Here is a 17,210-nt window from a genome sequence, read left to right as displayed (position 1 = left end):
AAATCATAATAATTATTAAAATTTTAATTCTTATTAATTTTTAAAAGAAAATCACGTCCATATCTTCATTTTTCTTATTTTTAGCAAAATTACTATTTTAGTTTTTTAATATAATAATTATTAAAATTTAATATTTAACTAAAATTTTAGAGGAAAGTATGTTCATATATTTGATTTTCTTATTTTTAACAACATTAATATTTAAAAATATTTTTTAATTTAATAATTGTTAAAATTTAATATTTAATTAATTTTTAAAGGAAAATCACGTTCATATATTCAATTTCCTTATTTTTAGCATCATTAATATTTAAAAATATTTATCAATATAATAATTGTTAAAATTATATTTTAAATTAATTTTTTTAAAAGAAATCACCTTCATATCTAAAATTTTCTTACTTTTAGGAACATTAATATTTAGCAATATTTGTTAATATAATAATTATTAATATTTAATATTTAATTAATTTTTTTTTAAGGAAAATCACGTCTATATTTTCAAATTTTTTAATTTTAGCAACTTTAAAATTTAAAAATATTTGTTAATAATAATTATTAATTTTAATTTTATTAATTTTTAGAAAACGTAAAAAAGGTGTAAATATTAAAATTTAAACATATTTGTTAATTTTAATTAATTATTTAAAAAGAAATAGTAAGAAAATTATTATTTAATATAATAATTGTTAGAAAAAAAAATTTATTTAAATAAAATTAAAATTTTTATTTAAATTATTTTATAAAATTATATTTAACAAATACTTAAAAATAATTGTTAATAATTTAATTTTTAATTATTATTTTTTAAATAGAAAACTTACAAAGATGTAAATATAATAATTATTAAAAATATAATCTATAATTAATAATTAATTATTTAAAAAGAAATAGTAAGAAAATTACTTATTAAAGTTAGCATCAAAAAAGATTTTTTAATATAATAATTGTTAAAAAAAATATTTTTATATAAAATTTAAAATTAATTGTTACTATAAATTATATTTTAAGAAATATTTAAAAAATGTGTAAATATAATAATTGTTAAAATTAAAATTTATAATTAATTGTTTAGAAAGAAATAGTAAGAAAATTACTTACACCGTTTTGAAGTGACGTGTCTACTTAAAGTTAGTATAAAAAACGATTTTTAATATAATAATTGTTAGAAAAATATTTTTTAATTAAATTTAAAATTATTTGTTATTATAATAATTTTTAAAATTTAATATTAAATTAATTTTTTAAAGGAAACTTATGTTCATATCTTCAAATTTTTTTAATTTTTTAATTTGTAGCAACATTACAATTTAAAAATATTTGTTAATATTTAATTGTTAATAATTTAATTTTTAATTATTTTTTTATAAATAGAAAACGTAAAAAAGGTGTAAATATAATAATTTTAAAAATATAATATTTAATTAATTATTTAAAAATAAATAGTAAGAAAATTATTCTTTAATATAATAATTGTTAGAATAATATTTTTTTAATTAAATTTAAAATTAACTGTTAATAATTTAATTTTTAATTATTTTTTTATAAATAGAAAACCTAAAAAAAGGTGTAAATATAATAATTGTTAAAAATATAATTTTTAATTAATTATTTAGAAGAGATGTATCTGCTTAAAGTCAGCATAAAAAATAATTTTTAATATAAAAATTGTTAGAAAAATATTTTTTAATTAAATTTTAAAAAATAAAACATAAGAAAACTAATTTGCTTTTTAGGAGGTAGAGGATTGTAGGCAATGATAAAACAAATGTTAAAATACATTTGTGAATAAAAATACAATAAATAATCATAAAAGTGTGAAAATGAAGGTCAATTATGTTTTTTTCACACACATACATATATTTGAGAGCCGGTAGTGAAAAACAACAATATTCTACATGGAAACGAGGATAATAATGACACATTTATGGTATACATTTTAATGTGTAAAATGTATTGGAATCCAGGTGAAGTAACTATTAATTCCCCTTCACGAAAGGGTTTTAGGTGGACTCATGACGGGTGAGCCGAGTTCTTATGCACCTCACTAAAATTCGAGGGCTCAATTCTAGCAATTGGTACTAAAATGAGCTAGGTTCTTGGACAGAGAGAACTTTTCATCCTTTTATTATATTATAGCAAAAGTAATTATCTAGAAACCATAAATTTTAATTAAAACCAACCATTGCACAAACCCTGCAATGTACTAGCTACTGAGGCTACAATTGAGAATTCTACAATCCAAACATGATGGGATGAAAGAAAAATATCTATCACTCATGAATTTCCTCCACTTCAGAGGATCCTTTAACAACAATCTCCTTTAGAGCATGGTTTCGGGCGTGTGCATTATACCAAGTAGCACAAACAACATACAACCCGAAGTTAATGAAACTTAACACGGCTAGAAGCACATAAAAATAGTCCAACTTCCCCTCATTTATGTTATCGGCTAGCCATCCATTCCCATTTTTTCTTGCTGTCACCTTGTTTACAACACTAACTAAGAAGGTACTGAAAAAAAAACCGAACGCTATAGTAGAAAGGAAAAGACCTGTGCTCATCGCTTTCATACCTTTGGGTGATTTTGTTATGAAGAAATCAAGCTGACCTGTGTACATGAATGCTTCTCCGGCCCCCACCAAGATAAATTGAGGAAGCAATAAGAAAACAGTAATGGGTAGTGTTGTGGTGGTGCCATTGACCGATCTAGCAATTGATTGTCGTTTCAATTCGGCAAGAGATGCAGCTGTCATTCCCAATATGGAGAAGATGAGACCAATAGCTATTCTTTGTAGGTTGGTGAAACCTGTAGAACATTACCAAGGACATAAACATTATGAAGCTAAGAATCAGTCTACATCATTGTAATGGCTAAATTGCTAAAATGTTCATGATTCCAAGTATTGTTTCCTTGTTATATGAGTGCTTATATTGTCACACTAATTTAGTTTATGATATATTATTAAATGAAATTATATATAACACCAAAATAAAGGGTTTCAAAATGAGAAAGATAAGAAGAAGAGAAAAACCATGATTGTAATCCAATACTAACTAACCTTTGATTTCTTCTTCAATCACCCTCACGTTTGATCCATATAGGCCGCAAACTCTTTTTGGAATTCAAGGGTGTTTTTTTAAAGAGTTTGTTGTTAGGTGGGAGTGTGCGTGCTCCAGTTAATTCCTTTTTTATTTTTCTTAGGCTGGTCACCTCGATTTTTTTCTGTACATTCTCTCTCTTTTTTTAAATAATATTTTACTTATAAAAACAATTGAAGATCAAATAGAAAGGTTGTCAATAGAAATAGAAATAAAATTGATGTTTGCAACTCGGACACCGCATTTAATTCCCTCATTTGGTGCATTATATAAAAATAAATACAAAAATTGTGTGGCTGTAAGCTCTCTATTATTTTATTTTTTTTGCTGCTTTCTTACCTTGCTTCCCTTTCCATTTCTTCCACAAAGGCATGATCAAACGGTCATAGATCGACAATGTTAGTAATATGGCGCAAATGAAGAAGGAGGTGAATGAACCAGCAGGAATTAAAAATTTCCCAATCGATCTTTCCATTGTAGATGCTTGTTCCACGGAGAAGGTAATTATCTGCGCGTGTATTGTCCAAAACATGATAGTTGTTGCCCATATTGGCAATAATCTAGTCACCATTTTCACCTCCTCTACCCTTGTCACTGAACAAAGTTTCCATGGGTTCGGAGTTGATGAACCATTTTTTTCATAGTCTCCTTCTGTCGTTATCGCTGCCTTGTCCAAGCAACTGTGAGTTAAGAAAAACATTGTTATCGTGTTGTACTACATAGCCTTGTAAACAAATCGATAATTTAGTGTGAATGTCAAAATCAAGATGAACTCACAAATGCAATAAAAATAAAAAAGAACACAGATGACACAACAATATTTATGTGGTTTGATAATGTCTCTATGCCTATGTCCATGGATGAGCCAAACACTTTTCAAAACATGGGTTAGAAGTTTCGGAATTGGCTGATTTTTTTATGAGGATGATCTCTATGATGGGGAGATCATCCTCACCAAAAATCAGACCGTTCTAAGACTTCTAACCCTATCAAAAGTGCTTTACAAAAATCAGATGGTCCACGATTCTTCAACTTGTAAATTAGGGTTAGAAGTTTCAGAATGAGCTGATTTTTTGTGAGGATAATCTTTTCATCATAGAGATCATCCTCACAAAAAATCAGCACATTCCAAAACTTTTAACCCATGTTTTGAAAAATGTCTGGCACAATGTTTGGTTCTCTTTAGGGCTTCCGAACGCTCCCTATATATATATATGTCCCACTATGACCCCTAGTTTTGGATATAAGTGTAGAATTTGATCAATCACCAACTAGATTTAGGATATGTTTCACAAAAAATAGCTTAAGAATTTATCACATTTCTCATTTATGGATTTTTTGAAACAAAACTATACAAACAACAAAATGTTAATGTCATACTTACCGAAATTGATCTGTATGATGTATCCTTGAAGCCTCGTTAGAATCCTCATATAGTAAGTCGATATTAGGAGGAAACTTGAGATTCCTTTTCCTGACGGCAGCTACTATAACTTGTAGAATTTGTACTATGGGGCTTTGAAAGCGTTTCTTGTATCGATATCTTCTAGTCCCCGACAGGAAAGCTGAGATTGCGAGTAATGTTGAGATGGAACAAATTCCATATCCCCAACTTCGACCCACATTGTCTTGTATGTACACGAGTACCGAAACAGCAAGTAAAGTCCCTAAGCTAATGAGGAAGAAGAATCTGTTGAAGAAAAATGCCATTTGGGCTTTTTCTTTCTCGTCTTTCTCATCAAATTGATCAGTTCCAAAGCCTGAGACACTCGATTTAATTCCACCGATACCAAAAGCTATTGTATATAAAGATCCATATAAAACTCCCATTTGAAGTCCATTGGGTTGTTCGCATTTGTAAGTTGGAATAGTGCTGCAAGGAGTTGGGTGAAGATGCGGCAATCCCGTAGATATTGCTAACATGCCTGTGCCCTAATTCACCACCACCGTGATTGTGAACATCAGAACCTAAAAGATAAAATCACAAATGCAATAATCACACACACACACACACACACACACACTCATGCACAAAAATGAACAATCCTAGTCTTACCAAATTAAATCGAGTTATGTTACTTTCATCATTAAAATTAAAATTATAGCAAGGCTTACAAAAACTTGGACTGCAGCAAAGATGGCAATTGTTCGATATCTGCCTAAGAAAGAATCTGCAAGAAAGCCCCCAAGCAAACATAGGAGAAATGAAGTGCCCGCGAAGTTTGTTACAATTTTTGCTGAAGTTGCACTTGGGAGATGCATTGTCCCAACAAGATATGTCACAAGATTTGCAGCGATTCCCATTGCAGTTAGCCTCTCACATATTTCAATACCTTGAAGAAGAAGAAGAACTATATATATCAGTATTAAATATAAAATGATAATTAAGCTAAATAATATGGGTTATAAGTTGTTCGGCTTTCAAGTCAAATTAGCACCAATTTAGGGACTCAGCCGAGCCCTTCACGTTATCAAGAGCTAATAGTTTTAATCTTGCACAACTTATTCGGGGATGGTCTTATGTTGTCCAACTTGAAGCTTGCTGCCAAGCATCTCGGCCCTTTTTTGTTTCTAACTTTTAATCTCTCTGTGTCTCTCTAATATGTTAAGAGCAAATCCAGTGTGGTAGCAGATCTATAAAATTTTATTGATCCATGAAATATTATAATCTGTAAGTTGAGTGTCTCTTATGCATTCTTTCTCCTTTAACAACTACAAAAGAAAATCTCTCATAACCTAATGCTTACTAGACGAGGTATAATATCAGGGACTAGATGATTAAATTGGCAAATTGATAAGTTTAATTGGTAATTTGCCGATTAATCACCCCACATCCTTCAATTTTCAAATAAAATATGTAGGGCAAGTTGTTGGAAAATCTCCAACCTTCAACTTAGGATAGAAAATAATTGGAAAAAAGAACAAGAAAGCAATAAATACATGAAAATCTTAAATCAGGGAAAATCCTACAAAAAAATTGTTAAATCTGAATTAGGCTACTATACTACTTCCCAACAAGCATACTTTTTGTTTTGATTCTACCTAAGAATGACTCATTACTAAAGTACTTTTCTTAGTGAAAAACCTTATTTTACGTAGCTTGTGAAACACTTTTAGGAAAATAAAAATAAAAATTGAGCTAATCTTTCTGAATTAATCAAGTTATCCAATAAATGAGTAACAAATTAATTTTTTTTTTTTTTTGATAAAATGTTACTGGATAAAGAATGAATGTCTAGACATAGTAATCAAATTTTGATTAAACACTCATTAGGTAAGAGTTCAATTTACAAATAATATTTATGAGTTTCTTCCCAAAACCCATCAATCTGCCTAAAAACCTTATTTTGTTCTTGATATTTGAAGGTTGAAAAAGATAAAAATTTGATTGGACGAGATTAGTTTGTATCAAATATTTTATTGGACGAGATTTTAATAATATTACAAATATGAATTTTGTGAGAATGATGTAGAGTAGGCCCATATGAAACATCATTGGGAGGCTCCCACCAACAAAAGATTGACATTGAGAGGCACCCAATTACAAAAATTTATTAATAATGAAAAAAAAAATTAGAAGAAGAACAAAGATATCAAAAATGGATGGAACCTAAAATAAGCGCAGCAGATATCCAACCACCCGTTCTGTGTCGATCAGCTAGTTGCCCTTTGTAGTCCAACGCGTTAATAGTAGTCATTGAAGTCATCCTTCCTTCAACTTTCCTAGAGAGCAACTTTCCTAGAGAGAGATATAGAGAGAGAGTTCGTTTTTAAAGATAAATTATTATTATTTTTTTTTGACATAAACAATTTAATTATAAAAAAAAATATCTCCTCAATCTCATATTTATCTTTTTAAAGAGTTTAAGTGACAACTAATTACTTTGAATTAGTGTTTAAAAATAAGACGTGTTATAATTTTGGATGAGGTTTTACGGATTTTGGATAGAATTATTATAGTGATCCTCGAAATTCACATTCGTGATTTTCCAAGGATACCCAATGGACGGATGCACCGTTAAAGGATAATTTCCAAAGATAGAGCTGACACACGTAAACAAATTTTACGCGAAAGGAGGAGGAGATCCGTTTTTTAAGAGTAGAGAAAGTCCACATCAGTGAGAAAATCTAATTTTTTTCCTTTTCTGAGTTGATCTTCATTTGGAAATTGATTAAGAAAATCTAATTTTTTTCCTTTTCTGAGTTGATCTTCATTTGGAAATTGATTAAGGAGAGATTTATCCGGCAGATCTATCTCATAAAATCTCAAGAGATGCGTAAAAATCTCTCAAAATATGCCAGCTCAGCCGATTGATTGTCGAGTCCAACAGAATAAGGATGCGTGGTAGCACCAAATTTCTTTTGGGTATTATAAGGTTTGAAGTTTAAACCCTCCTGTTCTTCATCGTAAGACTCTGATGCAATCGGTGATTAGGGGTAAAGGTTTAATTAATTAATTTATTTTTTTCGATTTTTTTACTCGATTTTACTTTTTATGATGAAAATTTTACAATATATCACTGTTAAAGTCTTCGATATTCTTGATTTGTTGTTTGAATTTATTTATTTGTATGTGAATTTGATTGATCTGGAATGATTAAGTGCTTAACTTTGACTATTTTAGTTGAAAATTTTAATTTTTTCATAAATCATCAACTGCTGTGGATGGTAAGTTCTCAATTTTTTTCATTTGCACTTCATTTTGCTTCCAACCTATTTTTCCTGCTTTTGTGATAGGAGGACCAAAAACTCCATCCAAAAGTAGCTTTCTTGTTTGGACTACGATCATAGCTTAACTTCTAATCAAGAAAAAAAACCCAAAGCTAAAGTCTTAAACTACAGATTTGTTAATTATCATTTGATGACGTTTGTATCTCCTGTTTTTGTAATTTTTGTTTTGAATACCAAGTGTTTGATAGTTTTACTATCTGAAAGTTGGGATTCAAATTAAAATTCCTACGATTATGAAAAAATTCGTCCACTTAGTACGTTGCTTCTTTGATAACTAAGGCTATGCTTGTTATGCTGTAAAGGAATTATTGAGTCCCTAATATGATTGTATTGGCCTAAGCAATCTTCTTTTAAGATTTTAATTTAAATCCCGTATATAAAGTAATTTATGATCTGGCTTGAATCTTACTTGACAAGAGCATAAAATGGGTTAGGTTCTTATGAATGTTAAAGTTAATCATCTTTATATATTTAAATTGTCAGGGTTGATGACTTAAAATTGTAAGAAACATTTTAATACTGAGTTCTTTCCAGCATCTAATTGATCTGGATGATCTACACAGTTCATTGTTCAATTTACATGGGGAATATTGTAATCTCGCTAAAAATTTGGAGGATGTTTGAATATTCTTTTTTTTTTTGTTTGGGTTTTAGATTTTCTATGAGCCTAATCATATTTGTAAACAACTACTGAAATAGTTTGAACTGAATGTTATAATATTTTGTAATGTTGAGATAATAATTTGAGGCAAACCTTTGTAAAAGTTGGGGTGACAATAGTAGCTCCTTTCGTTAATTTTGTTGCTAGATTCCTATTTTTTGGGTTTAAGATTTTTTGAGGTGAATTAGAGGTGAGCATTTAGATCGATCCTTTTGTAAGTTTTTTAAGAATTGGGTTTTGTTATTTTCTATTGCTTTTTAATTAGAAATCCCCCTTTCTATTTTCTATTGCATCTGGATCTATTTTCTATTGTTATATAATTAGAGGTGAGCATTGAGTTGGTTGGTTGGTTGATGGAATATTTGTGATTCTTAATGTGTAGAGGTTTGTTTATTTCTTCTTTTCTTTAATACCAAGCTCAGCTACTAAATTTGCTCTCTCTATCTTTCAAGTCATTAGCAACCTTGTTTGGTGATTCCTTTTCATTGGCCACCTGTTTAGTATATTTGGTGATTTAATTTGCAATTACATTGTTAAACTTTAACTGCCAGCTAAAGTTTTTTAGCCAAATATCTTTCTTCCTGTTTGTGACAGATTTATAAATTCAGATTTTAGAATATTTGAATCTTCTGCAAAGTTACTTGCATACAGTTGAGCATTGGAAGATAATATCAAGGTTTTTATTTTGTGTCTATATCTGCGTGCATTAGTGTGTTGCTTGATTCATTTAACTTTTATCTACAATATCCTAGAACTATTTCTAACCATTGGACTAACACTGTCTAGCAGAAGACCTCTTTTGATTTTAGATGACCTAAATGCCCTCACCTTCCTAATGACTTACTTGCTTAACTAAAGTTTAATGAGATAACTTCATATATATAATCTGAATCTGATCAATTGACCACAATTCAATTAAAATCAGATTGGATTTATGGGGGATGAAATGGCCATAGCCCAAAAAATCTGAATGAAATTCTCATTTAGCTATCAAAATTAGATTGGATCGATTGGCTTTTACCATAATGGGAAGTTGTCGGTTCAAGTCCAACTTACCTATCACAAAAAAACATTGGGATCGATTGGTCTTTACCATAATGGGAGGGGATTCTTAATTTTGGTTATTATTTTTTTGTTCTTCTAATTTGTAATGTTTGAGTGTTCTCCCAACAATAATCGTAGTTGTTTGCTTGCTTAAACAAGGTTTAAACAATCGACACAAACCAATGAGTAATGGGAAAACTTCATATAAATTTGATTTCAGATTCATGAGCAATTGATTGGCCACGATTCATCATGAATCGAATTCTGAAATAAATTAATTGTATGAAATATCCCCAAAGCTATTGTCCTCATTTCCATTTATGTAATTAGTTTCTATGTTTATTGGAGCTTGAATGATGTACTTGATAAAAGATGAATGCATTGCAGGAGCTTGCAAATTTGCTAGAAGAGAACAGATCATTACAGGAGGGGATGAACATTGCAGGAGTTTGCAAATTTACAAACTTGCAAATGTGTGTGTGTGTGTGTGTTCGTCTCTCCTCATTTGTTTTATCAAAGAGGATGTAGTGTTATTTAAAACTTCAGGTTTTGATTGGGCTTTTAAAGCCTCAAAGGACATTTGAGACTCTCTATCAATCAAACGTTTGAGACTTTTGGGGCAATTTTTTCATATATTGGGAATCGAGGGAATATAAGAGCCCTCATGATGATTTTTATTTTTTAATAGTATGATTTAGAAATTAAAAAAATACGCTCACCGTGCTATCTATAATGGATGCTTAATGCACTTTCTATTAGATGTCAATTGTGTTGTAATGCATTGTAAAATGCTGCCCAGTGTTTGCGAGTATTATTCAGGTTAGGATCTGATTTGAAAAGATGGCTCATTTTAGTTTGGTCTTGCATTAAGAGGTGTTATAAAACAAGGTTTTTTTAGTAGGCAAGCAGATAAATGCAATGTGGGTAAAAACAAATGGTATGAGACTTTAAGGTGGTGGCACATAGTTCTTTAAATTTTATTTTAACTCGTGTTAGAAATGATAAGCATAACTATTTATGCTTATATGTTTTGGCCCACGTGGTTGTTCTTTTACTGCACCATAGGAAGGAAACCATAATAAAAGGTGTGGCATAAGATGAAATTATATTTGAATAACAATTATTAGCTTGAGTGTCTTTTGTTTGTCTTCTTCCTGATTATTAAGAAAATCGTTTCATTGTGTTACATATTATTATTTGTTTGGGTAGCACATACAGCAGTCCATCCATGCTTATCAGAAATGTTCAAAACCAAAGCCGCTTACCATGTTCAGCTTCAATTTATATTTTTTTTGGATATGACTTTAATGTGTGTCTTGGTGAAACTGTCAGAGCAACGATTAAGCAGTTCTCATTGATGAATAGGTTTAAGAAGAGAGCTCTCAGATTAAGTTTTATACTAAGGATTCATAATCCATGTTGCTCTGTTTAGAATTATGTATATTCCAAGCTTTGTAAATTGTTGCACTTCATACTTTGCAGGTTGTCCGAGACAACTTGCCAAAGCAGCAAGTAGATAGGATTAAGAAGGTGTTTAAAATGATGGACACTGACAATAATGGACAATTAACTTTTGACGAACTCAAAGACGGGCTACATATGATTGGTCAACCAGTCCCTGATCCAGATGTTCAGATGTTAATGGATGCTGTAAGTGTGTTACATTTGGTACGTTGTTTGTACATGTGTTTATTTGAGTTCTTAGAGATTTTTTTAGTGGGTAAGCTGGGTGGGTTCGGCAGACTTCGAGATATTTTAAAGAATAAGAGTTATATCTTAAAGTATATACAACCTCTAGCACCTCCATCCACAACTTTGTGAAGATTACCATGGATGCAAAAATCCACAATCCATCTCGAGATATTAATTTGGGTGAAGATCCCACAAACAAATCACCAAAATAACAGAAAAATAGAGAAAATAGAAAGAACACAAGAGATTTTACATGATTCGGCAAATGCTTACATCCACGGACTCGAGGAGCCATTGCACTATAATCAATATTACATGGTTGCATTATTTCCTAGATCCCTTTTACACTGTCTGTTTGCCTTTTAAATAGATTAAAAAGAAAAAAATTAATCCCAAAAAAGGTACCCTGATTCAATTTTAATTGCAAAATCCACATTATCCAAATATGGTATTTATCCATAGGGAAAGAATCCAAATATGGTATGTCACGTGGCACAATAATGTCTTGATATATGTGCTGATTGGCACAATACGAATGGTCCAAATGTGAGTGATTTTACCCTCCACTATCACTAGGGAAAGAGAGAATAAAAAATGGAACAAAGATGCATAATTGCGCTAAGTGGCAATGTAATTTTCTGCTTTGTTTGCTTCTTGAAACATGTGTAACTTTATGTGCTTTGAAATAGTCGAGATGATAAAAAAAATTCTCTAAGCTCGTGGTTTGTGTACTTAGAATCAATAGATTCTGCATTTATACACTCTTTGGTATTTAACAAGCTTTTTGAGGTGTACGTTTGTATAGAGAAGTTGTTTTCAATGGTGCTAGCTTCACGCGCAAAATCTTACTAGGATAGCTGAGCTAAACTGAATAGTCTAAGATGTCTTTACCATTTCAATACAAATTCTATTTCTTTCAACTTTTATACTAAGTGATCTCTGTAATTAATCCCAACAGGCGGACCTTGACAGAAATGGCATGTTGAACTCTGGTGAATTCGAGACAACCTTGGTCCTGACAACGAACAAGTGATCCGAGACATCATCTGTGATGTTGACACAGACAAGGTGAATTTTTTTTTATAATTATTGGATCATCCCACAAAACCTGTAAAATATTTCTTGATATTATTCTCAACTCCATTGGTCTGTCTTAAAATGGGTCGGGTTCGGATGGATCTGAGTAAATCCATAGCCAGATCCGAATTTTTTATTCGATGTGTATCTGAATCCAACTAAAATCCTATTAACTAAAACCATATCTAAACCATTTTGCTTTCATTAAATCTGGATCAGGATCGGACTTGACAAAATTAGTTGATTCGGTTCAGTTGGTTAGGATGATTTTGGACCGTTCAACTTTTTTTGTTGTTGCTATATTTCTTTTCTAATTGCTATACTACTCTTTTTTATGATTATAATTTTATTTTATTTTATAAGAATTCATGTTATATTAAGCAGAAAAAATATCTATTTTGAAAAACATAACAACATAATTTTCAAAGCAATATATCATTCGGATTTAGACATATAGGGATGGATCAGTATCCAACCTAAAGCTGACTCGTATCAAGGGACATCAACCCATATTCGACCCATTTTTTATTTGGGTATACTCCAAGGGTCCAAACTTGCTAAACTCGGATCAGTCAAAATTTGGATAAAACCTGACCCATTTATACTCTATACTGCTCATCATTGAATTTTCATTTATGGATAGTACCGCTAACACCATTTTGACATTAATTTTTTATTTTTGGTTTTTTATGTTTATTTTTACAGGATGGCCAAATCAGCTTTGAGGAATTCAACGCAATGATGAAAGCCGGCATGGATTGGAGGATGGCTTCTCGACAATATTCAAGAGCAATGTTAAATACACTTTGCCTCAAATTGTTCAAAGATGCATCATTGCAATTGAGAAAATAAAAAGGTGTTTCGGAGGTAATCTAAAATTTCTTATGGCTTACATTATAATGCAATCTCTCTCAATCGATAACAGAAAAAATATATATAGATGAGAGAGAGAGATGATCATCCTGGCTGAAGAATTTTTTAGAATGATTTGTAGTTGCTTTGTCTTCCATCAAAGTATGACTAATCCTTCGATATAATTGTTGTAAAGCTAATTTATGGATCTCAATTTTTACAAAATCTATATCTATTTGTGTAAATTATAAAATACCCTTTAATTTACTACAATCAAAATTTACCCCATCTATTTGTGTAAATTATAAAACACCCTTTAATTTACTACAATCAAAATTTACCCTCTTTATAGTCTAACACTACAAAGTACATTCCCATATTCAGTAACAAATTGTCCTTACAATCTTCAATTAAAACTTCCAAAGCCCACTCCCATCCTCTCAATCTTCTTTCCTCAAGTAGAAGAAACCAATAATGATAACCATCAAAGATCTATACAGTGTTCTATGGGCAGTTGTTCCCCTCTATGTCACAATGTTCTTGGCTTATCTTTCAGTAAAATGGTGGAAGATCTTTAGTCCTGATCAATGTGCTGGGGTCAACAAATTCGTCGCGATCTTCGCCGTCCCACTTCTCTTGTTCGAGTTCATTTCGCGTATAAATCCATACAAAATGGATCTCCTTTTCATCACTGCCGACTCCATTACAAAGATTCTAATCCTATTAGTACTATTTACTTGGGCTAAGCTCTCCAAGAGAGGAACCTTGGATTGGGCTATAGCTCTCTTCTCATTATCGACGCTACTGAACACGCTTGTTATGGGAATCCCATTACTTAAATCCATGTATGGGGATGTAAGGAAGGTTTAATGATCCAAGCTTTGATTCTACAATGTATAATTTGGTATACTTTGATGTTGTTTTTGTTTGAATATAGAGAAGCAAGGATTTTAATAATGAAGTTCAATGTAGGAATTAGTACTACTAATAATGAGAAAAGTAATGATGAGGAAATCAATGCGGAAGACGGTAAGAAAGTCGACGATGAAGTCGTTCATGTTATCATATCTAGGCTTCGAATTTGGAACAACTGTCGGAATCTGACCCACGAACAACAAAGCCGGTGGAGGAAGATGGGAAAGGGCTTCATTTGTTCATTTGGAGATGTGAGTGTTGTAGTACTGAAGGTAATAAGACATGGAGGTTAAATGGGTATAAGTTTTTTTATGGAATTTTTTTTTAACTGAATTTTGATTTGGGGAGTTGGAATAAAATAGGTGTGTGTGAGCAGTCAGTGCAGGTATGTAGCAAAGAGGAGGAAAATATTCCCAGACCAGAATCTATGAAGGTTGTTGAATATTCTTTTTCCATGAAGTCAGAGATGCTAAAGTTGATCTTGAAAATGGTTTGGTTTAAGCTTATAAAGAACCCAAACTCTCATGCAAGCTTACTTGGTCTAAGTTGGGCTCTTGTTTCTTGCAGGTATTTTGAATCTTGAACCCCAATTATACTCTAATACATTTCTTTGATTGATCTTTTGTTCTAGCATCTTTAACCATTTATTCTTAATGTAGGTGGGATGTCAAGAAACCCCAAATTATGGAAAATTCAGTCACAATTTTGTCAAGTGTGCAGGTCTTGAAATGGCAGTGTTTGGTCTTGGTAAGAGAAAATTATTTTCAATTTTATTCATTTAACGACATCTAGATAATGAAAAAATCGACGAAATTTCTTGAATTTTCAGGTTTGTTCATGGCTTTGCAACCAAGGATCATTGCTTGTGGAAATAGGTTAGCTGCATATGAAATGCTTGTGAGATTTGTTGCTGGGCCTGCTGTAATGGCTGTTGCTTCTATTGGGGTTGGGCTAAGAGGCACCATATTAAAAGTCTCCATTGCTCAAGTTAGTATCGCAATTTTTTTAAAAACTCATACTTTATATTTGGTCATTTTCATATAGAACTAAGGATATCTGTTTTAGTTCTCAGGAGTTTACAATGGAATTGAAGTTAAGTCATTAAGTAATTGGGCTTTCTACATGTTTGCACTAGAAAATGAATTTTATAATCAGTTTTAATCTTTGAAAAAAAAAAAAAACTGTGTGAACCAAATAAAAAAGATTTTATATTGCCATACCAACTTTCTTTAGAACACAATTAAATATGGTGTTGGGTGCATATTATGATCATATTCTATTTTGTAATAATCACATCCCTTTGCAATTCTTCTCTTGTCAAGAACCTCTTCGACTTGGTTCGAGCTCCAGAGTGTGAGAGTAATTGAGTGAGAAATTGAAGGTTGGTTGAGATTGAATTGTCGTTGCAGTTGCTCTCTTCTTCCAAATCTTTTTTTCTTTTCTGCATTTTGTTTTAGAACTTCATCTTTTCGACATGTCTACATCATTATTTGGTGTGTTACATAATATTGTATTAATTGTGTGTCTTTAAAGGAATCTTTCGTGTCTTGCTTAAGTTTAGGAAAAATATCAAATTCTAATATAAGATTTGTTTGATTATTTCAGGCTGCCTTGCCACAAGGAATAGTCCCTTTTGTATTTGCAAGGTCACCCGGATGTATTAAGCACGGCATAAGTCAATGTTCGTTGAAATATTGACTGCATTGGATCTAAATTTGTTCAAGATTTGTAATTAATTAATTAAATTTATTGGGTTTTGTTTTTGTTTTTTTTCTTTTTCAACTTTCTTATAGTTTGTATTTACTTGCAGGGTCATCTTTGGAATGATTGTCTCATTGCCCATCACAACACTATATTACATGTTATTGGGTCTTTGATATTAGCTATAGAAGGCGAAAAATCAGAATTACAAGGATCATATGATTTTAATCGATCTCGAGGATTGGTTTTTAGACTACTAATCTCCTAAGACTTCCAATCTATAGGTCACAAGTTTCTCTCTTCTAGAGTTTGTAAGCTTTATGTTATAAGAAGAAAGGTTGATCACTAACATAGTTTTGGGTCACAATGTGAGGTTTCTTTTTATTTTTTTTATTTTTTTATTCTAATAGTAGAAGTATAGTAACTTCCATTGATGTATATTGATGAAGAAGGTCAATGGGTTTTATCAACGACCTTGTGTTCTCATTAATAAATTCTCTATGGAAAATCACATTTATAAAAAAAAAAAATTTATATTGCCACACCAACTTTTTTTTTATTATATCACACCCATCATTGAATTTGCTGGATCTCAAGAGGAACGGACAATGTTTTTTTTATTAAAAAAAAAAAAGAAAAAAAGAAAAAAAGAAAAATTCTTTCAGCATTTTTATTCACTCAGCCATTATTTCTCTGCAGAGAGAGAGAGAGAGAGAGAGAGAGGGGTTTAAGGAAAAAAGATTAATTGTTGTGTCTATATCCTGTAAGATGTATTATATAAATTCATTAAATTGGTGTATTATATAAAGATGGCTGCTATTGGCACCCAAACTTTTATCCAGTACACCCTAACTTCTTAAATTGTTTATCACACCCCTATTAAAGATTAAAATACATTCTTCAAACATTACAAGATTTGGTTCAAATTATAATCTCGACATTACAAAAAACATTATAAGTTGAAATAATTTCAGTAGTTATTTACAATTGATTAGGCTTACATAAAATCAAAAACCCAAAATATTAAAATCTAGCAATAAAAATGAGAGAGGAGCTTCCATGGGCACTCCAACTTTTACTTATTTTCAATCATTCACTTATTTTCTTTATTTTTAATTGGGGTTTGACAAGTAAAAATTAGGGTTTCAAACGTAGCTCTCTGTATAAAGGGTGAATCTTCATTTCGTGCATTGAATATTACGAAATTCCAAGTTCGTTATATGGTTCATTTTAATTCCCAAAACATTTATTTGTCATTTTTATAACCTACAAACTCGTGAATTCGTCACTTTTAATACCTATGAATTCGTAGATATACCAACTAATTCATTGATTATAAAAGTGATGAATTCACTTGAAATCCATGTCTTGGGAATGAAAATGAAAAGGAATAGTGTCTCGAAACCGGAATTTGGACATTAGTTAAACACATTTT

At 30.7% G+C, this 17,210-nt stretch overlaps 1 protein-coding gene and 1 pseudogene across 2 annotated transcripts; one reads left to right on the top strand and one right to left on the bottom strand.

The window, feature by feature from the left end:
• Positions 1-2,273: 2,273 nt before the first annotated feature.
• On the bottom strand, positions 2,274-6,997 carry LOC147389053 (protein NRT1/ PTR FAMILY 6.2-like). The gene is made up of 5 exons (XM_086419721.1): positions 6,713-6,997; positions 5,218-5,435; positions 4,487-5,034; positions 3,442-3,782; positions 2,274-2,809 (listed from the first exon to the last, which is right to left on the bottom strand). Exons 1-5 carry the CDS (start codon positions 6,807-6,809, stop codon positions 2,274-2,276), a joined length of 1,740 nt encoding a protein of 579 aa, XP_086275847.1. The 5' UTR covers positions 6,810-6,997.
• Positions 6,998-7,020: 23 nt separating this feature from the next.
• Positions 7,021-16,124, top strand: LOC147389052 (putative auxin efflux carrier component 1b; annotated as a pseudogene). Its single transcript, XR_015170468.1, has 9 exons — positions 7,021-7,539; positions 9,926-11,188; positions 12,189-12,298; positions 13,013-14,346; positions 14,451-14,641; positions 14,734-14,821; positions 14,904-15,061; positions 15,680-15,755; positions 15,885-16,124. The product of XR_015170468.1 is annotated as a putative auxin efflux carrier component 1b (transcript).
• Positions 16,125-17,210: the final 1,086 nt, after the last annotated feature.

The sequence above is a fragment of the Akebia trifoliata genome, chromosome 12, assembly GCF_017979445.1.
Source record: "Akebia trifoliata isolate Shusen 1 chromosome 12, ASM1797944v1, whole genome shotgun sequence".
NCBI lineage: Eukaryota > Viridiplantae > Streptophyta > Magnoliopsida > Ranunculales > Lardizabalaceae > Akebia > Akebia trifoliata.
This window is presented reverse-complemented; position numbering and strand designations above follow the sequence as displayed.